Genomic DNA, 19,188 nt, shown 5'->3' with positions numbered 1-19,188 from the left:
TGTGTATATATGTGTATATGTATATATATATACACACACACACAAGTATATCAGATGTGTGACGTGAGTTTGTCTCCACAGTGTTGAGAAGATCAAAGTGCTGCTGGATGCCATCACAGCCATTTACCAACAGTTCAAGAAGGACAAAGCTGAGAGACGTGAGTCACACTCACCTATTACAATAACAACAATAATAATAATAATAACAATAATAATAACAACAACACTAATAATAATTACAATAATAATAATAATTAAAGCTGCGAGCAGCGATGAACGGGCCCTCGCAATCTGCAGCGCGCCGGGGGGCCGGCGGGACTCCGGCCTGCGCGGCCGAGAACGTCCGCGACCGTCTGACGGTGCGTCCGTGAGTGAGACGGATTTTATCTCGCGTGGACCGCCTGATGCTGGAAATGATGCTTTGCAAATAGTCCGATGCTTCCTGTATCCACTGCCTGGCACTAGAACACGTGCAAACATGCATCATGTAGCTCTGTGTCAAATGTAAACCACATTGTGTAAAAGTGATGTAAATCGGAGGTGTTTATCACAAAATGCAGATTTCCTTTCGCCAGCAGGTGGCGCTGTGAGTATTAGTGAAAATAAGCTTGTAGACATCCTCAGGCCATGAGTGTTATCAAGCATGAGAAGTTTGAGACTGTTTGAGACTGTTTAAAATTTAAAGTGGATCTGATGAAGTCCCTAGGAGGAGTTCGTTAAAGTATAGCGACTAGAAATAGGCCAAAATCTATTGAAAAATGACACATAAATGAAACTGGACGACTTCCGGTAGGGTTTAGAGCATGGTCCCAAGAGACTTATATTTAAGTCTCCATAGGATACATGTGCCTACTAAGTTTCATACATGTAGCTCAAACGTAGCGCTGGGGCTGCTGTTTTGAAATATTGTAGGGGGCGCTATAGAGGCAATTTAAAACGGCCAAGCCCAAAACCCATATACACTGTGTCTGCCTATGACCTATGACACATGTACAAAGTTCCATGAGTTTTTGAGCATCCCAAGTTACTAAACCATCAGCTTCCTTTTTCATGGCGAACAATGCGTCGCCACGGCAACAGCGTTCAACGAAAACACACAATATTCATGATAATGCATCAACAATGTCTTAAGGCTATCCGTACCAAATTTGAGACTCATCAGGTCACGTGGCTAGGAGGAATAAAGAAAAGTATAAAATATGACATTTCCTTTAGCCAGTAGGCGGCGCTATGAGTTATTGAATTGTTTTCAATTGAAGTATGTTTAGGCTTTAAGTAGCATCATGCATAAGAAGTTTTGTGCGGATTGGATAATGTACCTTGGAGTTATAACAACTTATAAGAACTTAGTTTTTCAAAAACAATGAGGCAAAATGGCCGCCACGCCACGTCAAGGTTCTTCGAGGAAAGCGCGCGATTTTGATAACTTTTAATCACAAAGGTCTTAAGAGCATCCTGACCAAAGTAGAAGTTGATCGCTTAAAATCTCTAGGAGGAGTTCGTTAAAATACGAAGGCTGAAATCTGCAAAAAGCACAACTTCGCGGGTTTGCTGTAGCGCCCCCTAGTGGTTGAATACAAAACAAATCTCAGGGTATATTACAGCATGCGATGTGCACATATGCTGCAAATCTTGGAATTTTAGGACAAACGGTTGAGAAGTTATGTGTATTGGTATTAAGCCACGCCCCTAAGAAGTTTATTGGTCCATATCTTGTAAACGAAAAGAGATATCAGAAAGCTTTTGATAACTTTTGATGAGGTAGATCCGGTAATGATCCACAGCAAATTGGGTAGTAATGGGACTAAGCATGTAGGAGGAGTTCGCAAAAATGTGTTTTACACTAAATTCAATATGGCAGAAAATCTAAGTAGGCGGAGCTTAGGAGTCTGAGAGGCTTTTTTTTAGATCTAGCGGATTGGGACATGTCTGTCGAATTTCAAGTAAATCAGAGATACTGGCCGAGGGGCGTCGCCGGTCCGATTTGTAGGGGGCGCTAGAGAGACATTTTTTTACACACAAATATGCAAATTTTGGCAGCAGAGTTTCTCCACCAGACGTGACAGGGGTGCAAAATTGGTGAGTTTTCATGAGTAGCAAGTACCCGTACAAGCTCCATCCCCACAAAAATAAAAATCATAAATAATAACCCTTACAGTTTCAATAGGGCCTTCGCAGGCCCGACGTCGGTCGCTCGGGCCCTAATGATTATAATAATGATAATAATAAGTAATTTACTGACTAATTTGATCTCTTTAAGTTAAAAAAGGTTGTTTAATATATGATGTGTTTACAGCAGCTATTTCATGTATTTTATATGTAGTATTTAAATAGTTGTTAATCTGTCTGGTTTGTTTGTGTTGCTGCTGTAACTTTCACTGAGGATCAATAAAGTTTATATTTAATATTGTGTGTTTTCAGGTCTGCCGTACAACGAAGAGCAGATCCATAAGTTTGATAAGTATGTTCACTGATCACTTTATTATCACATGTTACTGTAAACAGTAACTACATATTTATAACCTGTAACAGTCTGTTTTACTACATAATGTTTAATAATATGAAGACAAGTCTTCTTTCACATTATATGTAGTTTTATTTTGATAAACAAAAACAGAATCTTTAAGCTTCCTGAGAACAATAATTATTCATGTTTTAATAAATAAAAATCACTTCATTTTGTATTTTAGTAAACCAAATGTTTTTGTGTCTCTCTCTCTGTTTCTGTCTGTCTGTCTCTGTGTCTGTCTGTCCGTCTCTCTCTCTGTCTGTCTCTGTGTGTGTCTCTGTCTCTGTGTGTGTCTAACAGACAGAAGTTGGTGCTTCATGCCAGTAAAGCCAGATCTCTGTTCACTGAGGAGTGTGCTATGAAGTATCGTCTGTTCATCTCAAAGAGTGAGGAGTGGTTCAGGTAATCACCTCCTCACCTCCACATACACACCTCCTCACCTCCACACACACACCTCCTCACCTCCTCACACACCTCCTCACCCACACACACATCCTCACACACACACACCTCCTCACCCACACACACACACCTCCTCACCTCCTCACACACACCTCCTCACCTCCACACACACACCTCCTCACCTCCACACACACACCTCCTCACCTCCTCACACACACCTCCTCACCCACACACACCTCCTCACCCACACACCTCCTCACACACACACCTCCTCACACACCTCACACACACACCTCCTCACACACACACACCTCACCTCCTCACACACACACCTCACCTCCTCACACACACACCTCACCTCCTCACACACACACCTCACCTCCTCACACACACACCTCACCTCCTCACACACACCTCACCTCCTCACACACACACACACACACACCTCCTCACACACACCTCACACACACCTCCTCACACACACACCTCCTCACACACACCTCCTCACACACACACCTCCTCACCTCCTCACACACACTCCTCACCTCCTCACACACACACCTCCTCACACACCTCCTCACCTCCTCACACACACACCTCCTCACCTCCTCTCACACACACCTCCTCACCTCCTCACACACACACCTCCTCACACTAATGCTGCGTTCACACCAAACGCGTCGTGAATTGTTCGCGCGAGTAGATTACATACAGTCTATGCACAGACGCGATGAGACTGGCGCGGCGCGAATTTGCGATGACGCGAATTCGCGTCCATCGCGCCAAACATGTGAGTTGAAATTTTTCAACTTCTGCGAAATATTCACGTTACGCCCCGGCGTGATAGCCTATCAGCGTTGAGTTGCTCCCCCCGTCATCACTGACTTCCTGCCGTTGTTGAATCAGGAAATAAATACTGTAGCCGTCTGTGTTCACCCAGAGCTCTACGATCCCTCATATCAATAGAGACCGGTCCAAACTATGTGTATAAATGTGTGTGTGTAAACCATATGGTACAAACAATGAATAGACGCTGCCGTATTTATGTCTAGATGACGTTATTCTGAGTGTTGGTGGAGCTGCTACAATGTTAGCTTAGCATAGCACCGATCCATCAGAGCTCCATTGAGAAGACAGGTAGCCGACAAATCAGCATCATTAGTAGTTATTTAAAAAAGTCCCTTTTTGTTTGTTTATTGCCGTTAAATCACAGCCAGATCAGTTTATTTAGTGTTCATACAGCTGTAGTAAACAGCGACCTGTGGCTCACTAGACACAGTGAATACAGCTCGATAAAACACATGGAGCTCCTCTGGACAATATTATGAACCAGACATGACGGCGTTTAGTTTCCCGTGATATCTGTGACTTCCACAACACGTACTAAGCAGAAATACAGGTTATTTTTTTCATGGTTAATGGCGGACAGTTGAACGGCTTTCAGGGCGATAAGCCACGCCCCCTCTCCGGCGCGTCCAGCACGATTCGCGCGAATGTACACAAATGGTCCCCGGCGAGACCGGCGGCGCGAATGACACGAATATGCGGCGCGATGAATCCGCGTTTGGTGTGAACACGGCATAACCCTCCTCCTCTATTCACCTGCATCACCTGACAGGAAGTGAAGAGTCAACAGTGTTTTTGTGTTTTCAGGAAGGTTCATCACATGAAGAAGCAGCTGATTGGTCTGTCAGGTCAGCTGATCAGCATCGAGAAGGAGGTCACCATGCTGATGGAGAGAGCCATCAAGGTGAGACTATATCATGTATAATAATAATAATATTATAATAATAATAATGTAAAATGTATTATTTTGTGTCTCCAGCTGCAGGAACATCTGCCTCAGAAGGTTCTTCCTCTGGTGTCCAGTGGGATGAAGCCTCAGGCTTACCTGAGTCAGAACACTCTGGTGGAGATGACTCTAGGGTGAGATCTTCATCATCATCATTACATCATCATCTTCATCACATACTATGACTTTCATTCATTCATTAAGAGCTTTTTATTGGCTTCCTGAATGAGTTTAAGGGTTTCTTTAAGGTTTAAATTGATTTTAAGAGATAAAACCCTTTTATTATTATTAATAACATCAAATATTTACCTTTTAAAAAATATCCTTTAACCATTAAAATGACTAAATTTAAGGTACAGATTAAAGGCTACCTGTGATGTCATTTAGTAAATAAACATGTTTAAACCTTAATATCTTGATGTTTTTCAGGATGAAGAAGCTGAAGGAGGAGATGGAAGGAGTCGTCAAAGAGCTGGCTGAGAACAACCACTTCTTAGAAAGGTGTGTTCACTACATACAGGGTTAGCTTAGCTTAGCACAAACACTTCAGGCAGGGGGGAACTGCTAGCGTGGCTCTTTGTGTGTTATATTAGTCTGATGCAGCTATGCTAACAGTTTCCACCTGCCTCCAGTGTTTGTGCTAAGCTAGGCTAACATGCGATCATGTGACTGTTTCCTTCAGGTTCGGGACTCTGACGCTGGACGGAGGTCTGAGGGGTTAAAATAATCTGAGACTTCTTCTTCTGCAGTTTTGTACATATTCTGTGTTTCTGGTGTAAATAATCTGAAGAATGTTGTTGTTCTTCTTCAGACTTTCTGTTAGAAACAACTTTAAACGCATATTTTTACCTGAAGATCAGTGAAAGAACTGTGAAACAGAAACCCTTAAAAGAAACTCTTAATTATTAGTTTAACCCTGAAACTACATCAGACTCCTTCACACCTTAATGTGACTAAATCCCTTAAAAACACTGAAGAACGGCAGACTTTAAGGGTTCATAACTTTCCCCTGATTTAAATGTTAACGTGGAATATTTAACATATATGTTAATGATCTGTCAATTTGAGATTTAAGGTGATTTTAATGGTTAACCCTTTAAATGTGTTTTTTATTCTTTATAAACCTTTAAACTATGAAGATAGTACAAACAAAGAGGTACCTGTAATATTATTTTGTAAATATTAAGGTTTTTAAGGGTAGATTTATTACAGTCCATTAATGTTTTAGTCAGAATTTAGATTAATAATCTGGTTTAAATATCTGATAACTGATTAAGAATCCTTTAAAACGAATTTGTCAACAATAATCCTTTAACCTTAAAAACACCTTAAAATCATGAATACATTATTTGTCAAATATTTCACTTGATTGTGTAAAAAATCTTCATTTGTTAAAGTCTTAAAGTTAAGAAGATTTTTAAGGGATTTACTTTTGTTTTGCACTTTTTCTTTTAAGTAAGGGCAGATTTAAGGTGTTTGGTGTGTTTAAGGGTTAATTTAGTCTATTTTAAGGGACGTTTAATGGTTTAAGGAACAAAGTAAAGTTATAGGAACCTTTAATTTAAACCTTAAATTAAAGGGCTTAAAATGTATCAATAATAATAATAAATGAATTTTCACCTTAATTGAAATATAACATTCATGTTCTTTTATCCAGTTGAACTCTATACAAATCCTTTAACGGTGCATATAAGATCCGTTCAACTGTTAGTGGATCAACTGAAGGCATCGTAGAGAATATTAAAGGTTTAAGATTACATTTATTATTTATCAGTCGAGTTCTCGTACATCAATAAGCAACATGAAGAAGACTCTTTTTCTCACCAAGATGTTCATGTTTTGTTTTGTCTATAATCTGCATAAAAATGCTCACAAATTGTTTAAGAACTTGTAAATAAATACAAATGTTGAAGGAGTCGTCTGAATGTTTTTGTCTGTAAAGAATTCAAAGCATCAAATCTGAGACTGATAAATAGAAAATGAGCATTTTAGGATATTTAGTTTGATTTATTAAATCAAAATGATTAACTTCCGAAAACTAAGTTGTAAATTGTAATAATCTAAACTATAATACTATATTTGGACTCTGAGATTTAAGAGGTAAAGATTTTGTAATAACTATTTCACTTGTTAAGTAAATGTTTTGACTTTTATTTCATTCTCACTTGTGACTTAAAATTCTACGAATTACTTTTGGAAAAGAAAAACGAGTCATTGAGTAGAAACCAAACTGGCATTAAGTATGTAATGTTTAGCATGTTCCCCTGCATATGCTAATGTTAGCATGTGCTAACTAAGTGTCGATGTTAGTTTCTAGCATGATATGTAAAATCCAAAGTACAGCTCAGACTGAATGAATGAATTCTGACATGTTGAGCATCAAGTGTAGTGTGTGTTAGCAGCACGGTTAGCATGCTGTTAGCATTGTGACAAAATAGTTATGAATTACAAAGAAAACATGATTTTTAAGCTGCAGGTGTTTTCAACATTTTTACTTAGAAGACAAATCTAAAACAGTTCAGAATCAATGAAGGCTCTGCGTATTTATGAATTGATTAATTTATATTTTGATGATAGAACAACATGAACATTCCTCCTGACAGAAAGTTAACGGAGCTCTAGAAAAAACAAAATACTGGCAGTCTTCACTGGTTTCATCCCTCGTTTAGTTAATAAAACTTCATGTGAATAATATTACAAATTAATTCATTCCACATCTTTCTATAATAACAAGTAGGCTGCAGACTGAGAAACCCTTTAATATTAACGTCTACACGTGTTTGAGCTGCTGGTCAGTTGTAGATGTTGAATCTTTGAGTCAAAGTTTAACAGAAACTACGTCTGGAAGTAGAAAAAAGATTTTACTCAGAGAGTCGTCTGTCATCTGCAAAGTCGAAGTCTCAACCTTTCAGGCTTTTGATCGTCTTACTCATTTGTTTTTGACACATCTGACACATTACTCTGTGGGATGCTAACCTGTGTTAGCATCTAGCTAACCCAGAGATTAAAACCAAGACTAACAGAAATATACTGAGTATTTATATATTTTGAGTTAACACTCTGAGAATTCTCGTCTGTGCTGGATTAAAAGTTTGGGTTCAAAAACAACATAAATACAAAATACATGTGAACTAAATGGACCTTAAGGCAAATTGTTTTGTAAACTACGGTTAATTTACAGTTTAAGAGGAATTTATCAACTGATCTATTTGCTGATAAATATCTGCTGTATCTCATCTGGTGGCAGATAAATTAGTTTCCAAAACAGAAATGAGAGAACATCTGGAACACTTTCTGACAGCAGCTGAAAGGACTTCTTCTTCTTCTTCTCTAGCGAGTTGTGAAGTTGGAGGTATTTTCAACTTTTCTTCATGTTGGAGCTCATAATTTACATTCAACGCCAACATTTAGCTCTTATTTGGGGATCATGGTAGACGCGTTCACGTTCGCGATCCCTGTCAGGTTTAAACAAATCTGCGAATTCTACCGAAGATACTGAAGCCGAGTGAAAGACAATGATGTCCAGAAGCTCAACAAACGACAGCAGCCCTCCAGTCCGGAGCAGGAAGAGAGGCCAATGCCCACCTCCAAGGCCAGCACTGACCATCATATCTCTCAATGTTGAAGGACTGTCTACAACTAAAGAAGAACTTCTTGCAAAACTCTGCAAAGTATACCAGTGCGATATTCTCTGCCTACAGGAAACTCACCGTGGACCAGAAAATCATCGCCCCTGTGTGGAAGGTATGACCACCCTCATAGAAAGACCACATAAGAAATATGGCAGCATCATGCTAGCAAAAAATGGGACAATTGCCGAATCAACATCAAAGAGCGATGAAAACAACATTAAAGTCCTAACCACTGAGCTCAGGAGTTACCATCACCTCAGTCTACAAACCACCCCCCATACCTATGGAGATGCCTGAAATACCACCATCCGGAAAACCGAAGATTGTGATAGGAGATTTCAACAGCCACAGCACGCAATGGGGATACGCTAACAACAACACAGATGGAGATGCTGTAGAAATGTGGGCTGAAAACTGCCAGCTTAATCTGATCCACGACGCAAAACAACCAAAGTCCTTCAACAGTGGACGATGGACAGCAGGTTACAACCCTAATATCGTGTTTGTCAGCCACAACATCGCCGGATTAAGCAAAAAGCTGGCCTTGGAGCCACTGCCAAGGACCCAACACCGTCCCATCGGCATCACAGTCAACGCTGCAATAACCCCAGCCACAGTTCCATTCCGAAGAAGATTCAACTTTGGAAAAGCGAACTGGCCTGGCTTCCAAGAACATCTTGAAAGGAAGATTGCCCATCTCCCAGCAGACCCCAGGAACTATGACAAACTCACTTGTGCACGAAGCAGCAAGCAAGAACATCCCAAGAGGATGCCGCACTCAATACATCCCGGGCCTTGACACTACAAGTACCGAACTGTACGAGCGATACCAACAGCTCTATGAATCTGACCCCTTTGCTGAAACTACCACCGAAGTAGATGAGACTCATGACCTCCATTTCAGAACGCCGCCAGCTGAAGTGGAAAAACCTGCTGGAGACAACTGATATGGCAAAGAATAGCAAAAAGGCATGGAGCCTCATCCGAAAAATCAGCAATGATCCATCAACCGCAACTCGGCAACAATATACGACCACTGCCAACCAAGTTGCGCACCAGCTGCTGCTCAATGGAAAACCCACCACTAAACAGCCAAGACTAAAGGTAGATCGAGTGAAGCACTCCCAAACCATGGGACTGACCAAGCCGTTCTCCCCTGAAGAGCTCAATATCAGCATCAACACCCTTAAAACTGGCAAAGCCATCGGACTGGATAACATTTTCACTGAAGAGATCAAGCATTTTGGACCTCTGATAAGGAAATGGATCCTCGAGCTGATGAATAAGTGCATGCTGACAAAAAACATCCCAAAAATCTGGAGGAAAACCAGGATTATTGCCCTTCTCAAACCAGGCAAAGACCCAACGCATGCAAAGAGCTTCCGCCCAATCTCTCTGCTATGCCACCTCTCCAAGCTGTTTGAGCGCTTGATCCTCAACAGGCTTGCCCCTGTTGCTGAACCAGCCATCATACCTCAACAAGCCGGATTCCGACCTGGCAAATTTACAACAAGCCAACTTCTGAACCTCACTCAACACATCGAGGACGGATTCCAGAAAGGACTGGTAACAGGAGCCGTCTTTGTTGATTTGTCTGCCGCATATGACACAGTGAACCACCGCCTCCTCCTAAAAAAGATCTTGGAGTTGACAAAAGACCTGGCACTCACAGACCTCATTGGAGCCCTTCTGAAAGACAGGTGCTTCTTTGTTGTCCTGAATAACAAGCAGAGTCGCTGGCGACAACAACGGAATGGCCTACCTCAAGGTAGTGTGCTGGCCCTACTACTGTATAACATCAACACCAACAACCAGCCAATGGACCAGTACACTGAGCGGTTCAACTATGCAGACGATCTCTGTGTAACATCTCAAGAGAACTTGTTCGAAGCAGTAGAATCAAACCTCACCACAGCCCTAGAGGAGCTACTCCTCTATTACGAGCGCAACCACCTACATGCCAACCCTGCAAAGACCCAAGTCTGGTCCCTCCATCTCAGGAACCGTGAAGCCAACCGACCACTTAACATCAAATGGTCTGGAACACCACTTGAGCACTGTACCCACCCTGTCTACCTTGGAGTAACCCTGGATCGTACTCTCTCCTTTAAGGAGCACATCAACAACACAAAATCCAAAGTCGGTTCCCGAAACAACATTCTACGGAAACTGATCAACTCCAAATGGGGAGCCACAGCACACACATTAAGATCTACTGCTCTGGCCCTGTGCTATTCCTCTGCGGAATATGCATGCCCTGTTTGGGAGAGGTCAACCCATGCCAAGAAACTTGACCCAGCACTGAACAACACCTGCCGCCTGATCACTGGCTCCTTGAAACCCACCAACACAAGCAACCTTCACCTCCTCGCTGGCATTGCCCCTGCTGATATTAGACGGGAAGTTGCCAGCCGAGTCGAGAAAACAAAATCCACTAGTGATGAACGCCATCTCCTCCATGGATGTCACCCTCCGGCCCAACGGCTAAAATCAAGAAGAAGCTTTCTCAGCCATGTCCAGCCCCTAATAAAATCTCGGGAAGAAACCAGAATCCAACTCTGGAGGGAAAAGCTTGAGAATGACTCTACTCCAACTGTCATGGGAACACCCCCCACTGAAAACCTTCCCCCTGGCCCAGAAGCACCATGGGCTCAATGGAAAACACTAAACCGCCTCAGAACAAGAACGGGACGATCAAAAGCTGCTCTGGTCAGATGGGGCTACAAGGCTGGCCCAACCACATGTGAATGTGGAGAAGCAGACCATACTATGGAGCATTGCCTTGTCTGCCCTCTACTACCCAACCCTGAGACTCAAAAGACCTTGCAGTGTTCAAGAGGACGGAGGGGGTGGACAGAGCCTTCTCCATATCTGCCCCCTCCCTCTGGAACTCTCTCCCCAAACATATCCGAGACTGCACTGACCTTTCCATATTCAAATCCCAAATCAAAACCCACCTGTTCAAAACTGCTTTTAATGTGTGACTGATACTGTGTATTTCATGTTTTTAGTGTATTGCTTTTATATATGATGATTTTAATGTAAAGTGTCTGAGTATTATGAAAAGCGCTATATAAATAAAATGTATTATTATTATTATTATTATTATTAATAAAAATGCAAAGGACTGTGTAAAGAAATGGGAAACTGTCATATAACCATCATGCTTCAGTGAAACGAAAAGAAGCTTTTATTTAGGATTTAGGATCTGTTCATATTTGCTTTTTTATTAACCACGATCTTTTAAACCATAAAACTAACAGTGTGTCGGTTACCTAACATTAACTATACTTGAGTCATAGTTTATCTCCCAAAACCACAATCTTTTCTTCCTTAACCATATTTTTACTAATTTTGAAAAGTAACCCAAACACAAAACTGTTGTGAATAAATATATTCCAGGTTTGCGGAGTCATGTTTTAGTCGTTGCTACATTCATCTAAAACTGATTCAGAATTTGAAAGTGAATCAATTTAAACTGAAGTTTATCTCGATAGTTGAAGTTAAAGATTTAAATTTAAATAATTGTTAAGTCACTTTTTATCTCCGAACGACGTGATTATAACCCACTGATGAAAGTATTATAATAATAATGCAAACCGAACATTTTCTTCTGCTGCAGCACATTAGAAGAGTTTCATCTTTTATTATTAAATAGTCACAGTGAACTATTCTTCATCAAAAAGTGTCTATAAAACCAGACGACAGCCATTTTGGATCAGATTGAATCCATGTGTCAGTGATTAAAACTAAAACTACTTCATCTGATTACTGCTCACAGAACGATGGAATAAAGCAGATTATAATCTAACTTTTCCATTAAAATAATTCTTAGTTTTTGTTCCCTCAGTATTCTGGGACTCATTGTATTAAACCTCATGTTTCCAAATCAACAGGACTGAAATCTGAATGATTCCCAGTTTAACATCGTTGTCTCTTTATGTTCATCTAAGAGTTGGAGGTGTTTGAAGTCACATATATGCTAACAACACGTGTAGCTCCTCCCACTTCACCACTCTAGAGCAGGGGTCTTCAACGTTTTTCAGGCCAAGGACCCCCAAACTGATAGAGAGATGGAGCAGGGACCCCCGACTATATATATTGTATAAAATTGTGTTTTATATTAAATGGGCCTAGTGCCATGTATAAACATACCTCTTTATTGTGCATTCAGTACTAAGCTATTCAAATAATACACAGGTTCATATATTCATGTTTTCATTTTAAATGGCCGTGCCACTGCCATTTATAAACTTACCTTGTCAACTGATACCAATGCCAATATCAACATTGTCTGTCAATAGCATGATAATCATGCATACAAGATATTCAAATTGATGTTTTCATTTTAAATGTGGAAATGAAAAATGAGTGATGGCCTATTAGTACCACTGCCATGCATAAAGATACCTGTTATCTTTCATACAATACTGAACTATTAAAATAATGGACAGATTGATGTTTAGAGAATTATTCTTATTTTTTTTTTTTTCTAATCAACGAAAAATTCCGCGGACCCCCTGTTGAAGACCTCTGCTCTAGACCTCTGCTCTAGAGCCTCCACTTGTGTTTACTGGACAACATGTGGAGAAACTCAGAGAGGACTCGGTTCAGTTTACCTGAACAAACAAAGCAGACGCTAATGTTAGCTTCAACCACGTACATTACTGCCGCAAACCAGATGCATTTACAACCAGACAGATGGCCACAGACGATGTTAGCTAGCTAGCTAACAAGCTGACATTAGAAAAACAGAATCTCATGCATCAATGACACAAAAAGAAAAGCAGTTCATAAAAAACATATCGCAGAAATAAATTATGATTAAAATCTGAAATATAAAAACCGCCAATATGGCTGCCAGAAGGTTACATCATAGAGAAAGCCCTTCATACAATCTGAACTCGTCGTGGTTGAATAAAAGGTTAGCGTGTTAGCGTCAGCATCCTTAGCATGTTGGTCCCCAGCATGTTGGTCCTTAGCATGTTGGTCCTTAGCGTGTTGGTCTTTAGCATGTTAGTCCTTAGCATGTTAGTCCTTAGCGTGTTGGTCCTTAGCATGTTGGTCCTTAGCTAGGTTGCTTGCTAACACTGATGTGCTGTTGAAGAAAAAGTTTCAGAACTTTCCAAATCGTCCCAACTCACTTAGACGAAAGTGTTGGGAGGGTTGGCGTTGGTGGTCCAGGCCACCTTCTTTTCTTTCGCCTCTCGGCCAAACGCATCGTAAACCGAGTCCTTGGCGACTGTCTTCGCCTGCTCGGGGATCTCCACCACCCCGATGTAGTTCTTCTTGGCCACGCGAGAGCTCACCGTGATGGTGTAAGCGTTGCTGCGGTAGCATTTCATGGAGGACATGCAGAAGGTCTCCCTCATGCCCCTCCTGAAGTTGGCGTTGTAGACGGAGTACATAGTGGGCTTGGATGCCGTGGAGCTGAAGGAGATCCAGGCGATGGCCGTGAAGAACAGCAGCCCCTTCCTACTGGGTCCGTCGGACTCCCTCGGGTGCCACAGCTGGGCGACATAGAACGGCGTCCAGGTGAGGAAGAAAACTGAATTCAACACGAGGAACATCTTGATGGTCTTGACTTTAGTCCGCGGGACGATGTTCATCGTCCGCCGCACCGTGTGTCCGTCGGCGCTGATCCTCCAGATGTAGCGAACCACCCGTTGGTAGAACGACACGATCAGCGCCACCGGCACCAAGAAACCAACCAGGAGGTGAACGGCGGCGTAGGCTACGCTGCCCCAGCTGTCCGGGAGGAAGAAGTCACAGTGACTGCTGCCTGTAGACGTAGAGCCGTAGAAGAAGAGGCAGGGCGACACAAAGGCAGCGTCAAACAGCCACGAGGCTACGATCATCTTTTTGGCTTTCTCTCTGGACACCTTGAAGCTGAGCGGGTAGACGATAGTGTAGAAGCGGTCTACGGAGATGGACAGCAGGACGTAGACCTGCACACCTGGGCACAGGTGCTGCAGGTAGCGCACGGCCTTGCAAGCCGCGGCGCTCAGCGGCCATCGGCCTGAGGCTACCTGTAGGAGGATGAAGGGCGCCCAACCCAGGCTCATGAGCAGGTCTGCACACGCCATAGACACCACAAAGTAGTTGGTGGTGGACTGAGTCCGGCGGCTCCGGTGGATGACCAGGCAGACGAGGGCATTTCCCAGGATGGACACCAACCAGAGAACTGAGAACACCAAACCCAGGACGGCGACCTCGCCGGATGTCAGCTCGTAGGAGACGGACGTCCCGTTCGGCCTACTGGACAACGAGCCCTCGAGGCTGCAGAGGGGGGTTGTGGGTAAGGTTGCCAGGACAGTCGAGTTCTCCCTCTCAGAGTAGTTAAATGACATCTGATACATGAAAGATCGATAGCGAAGGGAGGGATTGACACCAACTGTGTTTGATGACTGGGCATACACCATAGTTTTACAGCTGCACCAGAGAGGAGCTGTGGACACAAAGACACAAAGTCCTCGTTAGAAGATCACTAGTTTGATTGGTTGGTAGTCTGGTTCTAGTAGGTTGGTTGGTAGTCTGGTGCTAGTAGGATGGTTGGTTGGTAGTCTGGTTCTAGTAGGTTGGTTGGTTAGTAGTCTGGTTCTAGCAGGTTGGTTGGTTGGTAGGATGGTTGGTAGTCTGGTCTTAGTAGGATGGTTGGTTGGTAGTCTGGTTCTAGTAGGTTGGTTGGTTGGTAGTCTGGTTCTAGTAGGTTGGTTGGTAGTCTGGTTCTAGTAGGATGGTTGGTAGTCTGGTTCTAGTAGGATGGTTGGTTGGTAGTCTGGTTCTAGTAGGATGGTTGGTTAGTAGTCTGATTCTAGTAGGTTGGTTGGTAGTCTGGTTCTAGTAGGATGGTTGGTTTGTAGTCTGGTTCTAGTAGGTTGGTTGGTTGTCTGGTTCTATTAGGATGGTTGGTTGGTAGTCTGGTTCTATTAGGATGGTTGGTTGGTAGTCTGGTTCTAGTAGGTTGGTTGGTTGGTAGTCTGGTTCTATTAAGATGGTTGGTTGGTAGTCTAGTTCTAGTAGGTTGGTTGCTAGTAGTCTGGTTGTATTTGGTTGGTTGATAGTTTGGTTCTAGTAGGTTCGTATTACAGTGATGTTCTGTAGTAGCTAAAAGAACCTCTATGAGGATCTGTCTTCCTCTTAGGGTTTGTAGTTAATAGAGACTTGTAGAGGACTGATGGGATGTTTCTAATGAAGAGACTCAACATGGCCGACAGGAACAACAACACACCTCAGTTATCTGTTGAGTATTTAAATAATGTGATGAAGACGTGGTTCCTCTTCAGAAATCACATCTGGAGGTCTGAAGTCTGAACAAACTGGTTTTATATTTTCATTCATCTCTTAAACATGAATAACATGAAATAATGAAGCTGGTCTCTTGACATCAGGTAGATTTAATTAGTCCTTCAGAGTCCACAGGGATCCAGACCTCCTCTGAGGGAGACCATTAGAGGAGAAGAGCTCTGTTTATAGCAACCTGCTGGTTATTATGGGAACCAGTGGAACCAGTAACATTCTCACATAAAGTCTCTGGTTAGATTATGAATTATTTATGAAAAATAATCTTTAAAGAGACAGAAAGTTATACGTTAAATTATTTAAGTTAAAATAATTTCACTTCTCTGACACAAGTAGAAGTATAAAGAAATACAATACTTGTACTTGAGAGTAAATCTCTATGTGTATATATAATGTACTGCAGTAAAAAGTACAACGTTGTCCTTTAAAATGAAGTCTAATCAATCATTTTCCTGTCGATCAACGAGTCGATTGATTGTTTCAGGTCTTAAATAAAGTACTTTAAATGTGTACTTCATAGCAGTATTTGACTCCTATTCCAATACACCGTTGTACTACGTATAGTACACATCTTCTATGATATCAGATGTTTATTTTTATGTTGTTTGTTTATTTACATTATTTACAGATTAAAAACAACAAACATGAAGCTTTAAATGAGACCTGATGTCATTCATGGAAAAACACTGAGCTCTTCATCTTCATCATCTGCATCATCTTCATCTCATTCTACATCATGTGGAGCTGAACATTTTATTTAAATATGATTATTAATATTTTATCAGATTGTTAATTAAACATTTGATCTTCTTATGATGATCCATCAGATATTAATAAACAATCTTTATCATCTTCATCATCTTCATCTTCATCATGTAACCGGCTACAACACGTCTGATTCACCGAGATGGATGAAGATGATTAAGATGAAGAAGATGAAGAAGCAGCAGGAACACATAACAACACGATTCTCACACACACACACACACACACACACACACACACACACACATTTATATATATATATATAGAAATGTGTGTGTATACATATATACATATATATGTGTATATATGTATATATTTATATATAATAACAGTAATGATGATGAAGATGATAACGGGATGTTCCTCCGGTGCTCCGCAGCTCATCAGTCCGTCTTTAGACGTCTGAACTCGGCCGCTCTGTCTCGCTCGTGTCGCTGATCGAGCTCCGTGATTCTTTAGAGACTCACCGGATCACTGCAGCGGGAACAGACGCTTCATTCTCTGGGTTTCTCTCTCCGGGATCCGGTTCAGACGGAGGAGGAGGAGGAGGAAGAGGAGAAGAAGAGGAGGAGACGAGGAGGAAGAGGAGAAGAAGAGGAGGTCCGTGAAGGAAGCACACAGCATGGGTGTTTGTCCACCTGTCTGTCTCTCTCTCCTGTCTGTCTCTGTACTGCGTGTGCAGCTGGAGGATGAAGAAGCAGCTGATGATGAAGAGGAGGATGAATATTTTCTAACAGGAGCGAACGAACGAGATCTGAGGCTCAAAGACCCCCCCCCCCCCCTACATACACACACACACACACACACACACATCAATCAATTAATCAATAAATCAATAGAACGCAAATTTACATACAAACATATACATAATCAATATATATAAATACACAAATACATATCAATATATTATCAATATATATATATACACATAAATATATATATATACACATAAATATATATAAATACACATACATATATACATATACAAATACACATAAATATAGATAAATATATATAAATACACATAAATATACATAAATATATATAAATACACAAATACACATAAATATACATAAATATATATATAAATATACATAAATATATATAAATATATATAAATACACATAAATATATATAAATATACATAAATATATATAGATATATATAAATATATATAAATATACATAAATACACAAATACACATAAATATACATAAATATATATATAAATATACATAAATATATATAAATATATATAAATATACATAAATATATATAAATACACATAAATATATATAAATATACATAAATATATATAGATATATATAAATATATATAAATATACATAAATATATATAAATATACATAAATACATATAAATATACATAAATATATATAAATATACATAAATACATATAAATATATATAAATATATATAAATATACATAAATATATATAAATATATATAAATACACATACATATATACATATATATAAATACACATACACACATACATTTACATAAATATATATAAATACACATAAATATATATAAATACACATAAATATACATAAATATATATAAATATACATAAATGTATATAAATATACATAAATATATATAAATATATATCAATATACATAAATATATATAAATACACATAAATATACATAAATATATATAAATATACATAAATATACATAAATATATATAAATACACATAAATATACATAAATATATATATAAATATACATAAATATATATAAATACACATAAATACACATAAATATACATAAATATATATAAATATACATAAATATATATAAATATATATAAATATACATAAATATATATAAATACACATAAATATACATAAATATATATAAATATACATAAATATATATTAATATATATAAATATACATAAATATATATAAATATATATATAAATATACATGGAGGAAGAGGAGGACTAGGAGGAGGGTTGTGTTGATCAAGTTATTGATTGATTATTACGATCGTGATGACATCATCTCTATAAGAGGAAACAAAGTCTGATGATGACGCACCACGTCACCATGGCAACCAACAGGCCAGTCGCTATGGGAACAATGACGCTGATGGGAGGGAGGAGGACGAGGAGGAGGAGGAGGAGGAGGATAATAAAATATCAGCTCATTTATACAAAACAAACATTTTGTTTTACATATTAAAAACAATTAAAATGTAGTTTTTTAATCTGCCTCAATAAACATGAACATTGTTTATATATATATATATATATATATATATAATTATATGTATATAATTATATATATATACTAGAAAATGCATTTCCTCCTGAAAATGCGTTGGAATGCTGAAAGCTGAAATGAATTGTAAAACAATTGCTGAAAATTAAGAAATGGGAGACTACCTGTCTGGAAAATGTTGAAGCCCAAAAGCATTTAAACTGCACTGCTGAAAACCCTTCTCGTTGAAATGTCTAACTATGGTGTCTGTAGCTGAAAGTATGAGGAAGAAGAAGGCTTTGAAAGTTGAAGAAGTTTAACAGGATTTGAAGATTTTCTCCATAGAGATCCCATTGAAAAGAAAATTGCAAAAAGCTTAATAATTCAAAAAGTTTAAAGATTACAAATATGAAAAGTCAAAGCACCCCTCTCCTGAAACAAGGCACAATGCCTCCAAGTCTTATGTGTGTAGAGAGACAGACAGAGAGAGCCTGTGTGCGTGCGTGTAACTGGTTGCCATGGTGAGGACGCACCTGTTGGAGAGTCTGTGAGTCTG

The 19,188-nt window shown here is 39.7% G+C and overlaps 2 protein-coding genes across 2 annotated transcripts; one reads left to right on the top strand and one right to left on the bottom strand.

Annotated features, from left to right (window-relative positions):
- Window positions 1-40: 40 nt before the first annotated feature.
- tbk1 (TANK-binding kinase 1) lies at window positions 41-6,618 on the top strand. The gene is made up of 7 exons (XM_031879869.1): window positions 41-158; window positions 2,422-2,461; window positions 2,810-2,911; window positions 4,565-4,661; window positions 4,737-4,837; window positions 5,133-5,204; window positions 5,386-6,618. Exons 3-7 carry the CDS (start codon window positions 2,868-2,870, stop codon window positions 5,423-5,425), a joined length of 354 nt encoding a protein of 117 aa, XP_031735729.1. The 5' UTR covers window positions 41-158; window positions 2,422-2,461; window positions 2,810-2,867; the 3' UTR covers window positions 5,426-6,618.
- Window positions 6,619-12,813: 6,195 nt separating this feature from the next.
- On the bottom strand, window positions 12,814-17,071 carry gpr19 (G protein-coupled receptor 19). The gene is made up of 2 exons (XM_031879867.1): window positions 16,870-17,071; window positions 12,814-14,783 (listed from the first exon to the last, which is right to left on the bottom strand). The coding sequence occupies exon 2, from the start codon at window positions 14,755-14,757 to the stop codon at window positions 13,480-13,482; it is 1,278 nt and encodes a 425-aa protein (XP_031735727.1). The 5' UTR covers window positions 14,758-14,783; window positions 16,870-17,071; the 3' UTR covers window positions 12,814-13,479.
- Between the last annotated feature and the right edge of the window lie 2,117 nt (window positions 17,072-19,188).

Source organism: Anarrhichthys ocellatus, unplaced genomic scaffold (assembly GCF_004355925.1).
Source record: "Anarrhichthys ocellatus isolate YVR2014 unplaced genomic scaffold, GSC_Weel_1.0 scaffold462, whole genome shotgun sequence".
In the NCBI taxonomy this organism is placed as follows: Eukaryota; Metazoa; Chordata; class Actinopteri; order Perciformes; family Anarhichadidae; genus Anarrhichthys; species Anarrhichthys ocellatus.
The sequence above is the reverse complement of the archived record's forward strand: the minus strand, read 5'-3'. Positions and strand labels throughout refer to the sequence as shown.

Coding starts and splice junctions, on each gene's coding strand:
- tbk1 (XM_031879869.1), top strand. CDS start 2,868: ATGAAGTATCGTCTGTTCATCTCAAAGAGTGAGGAGTGGTTCAG. Junction 2,912..4,564: donor AAGAGTGAGGAGTGGTTCAG/GTAATCACCTCC, acceptor TTGTGTTTTCAG/GAAGGTTCATCACATGAAGA. Junction 4,662..4,736: donor TGATGGAGAGAGCCATCAAG/GTGAGACTATAT, acceptor TTGTGTCTCCAG/CTGCAGGAACATCTGCCTCA.
- gpr19 (XM_031879867.1), bottom strand. CDS start 14,757: ATGGTGTATGCCCAGTCATCAAACACAGTTGGTGTCAATCCCTCCCTT.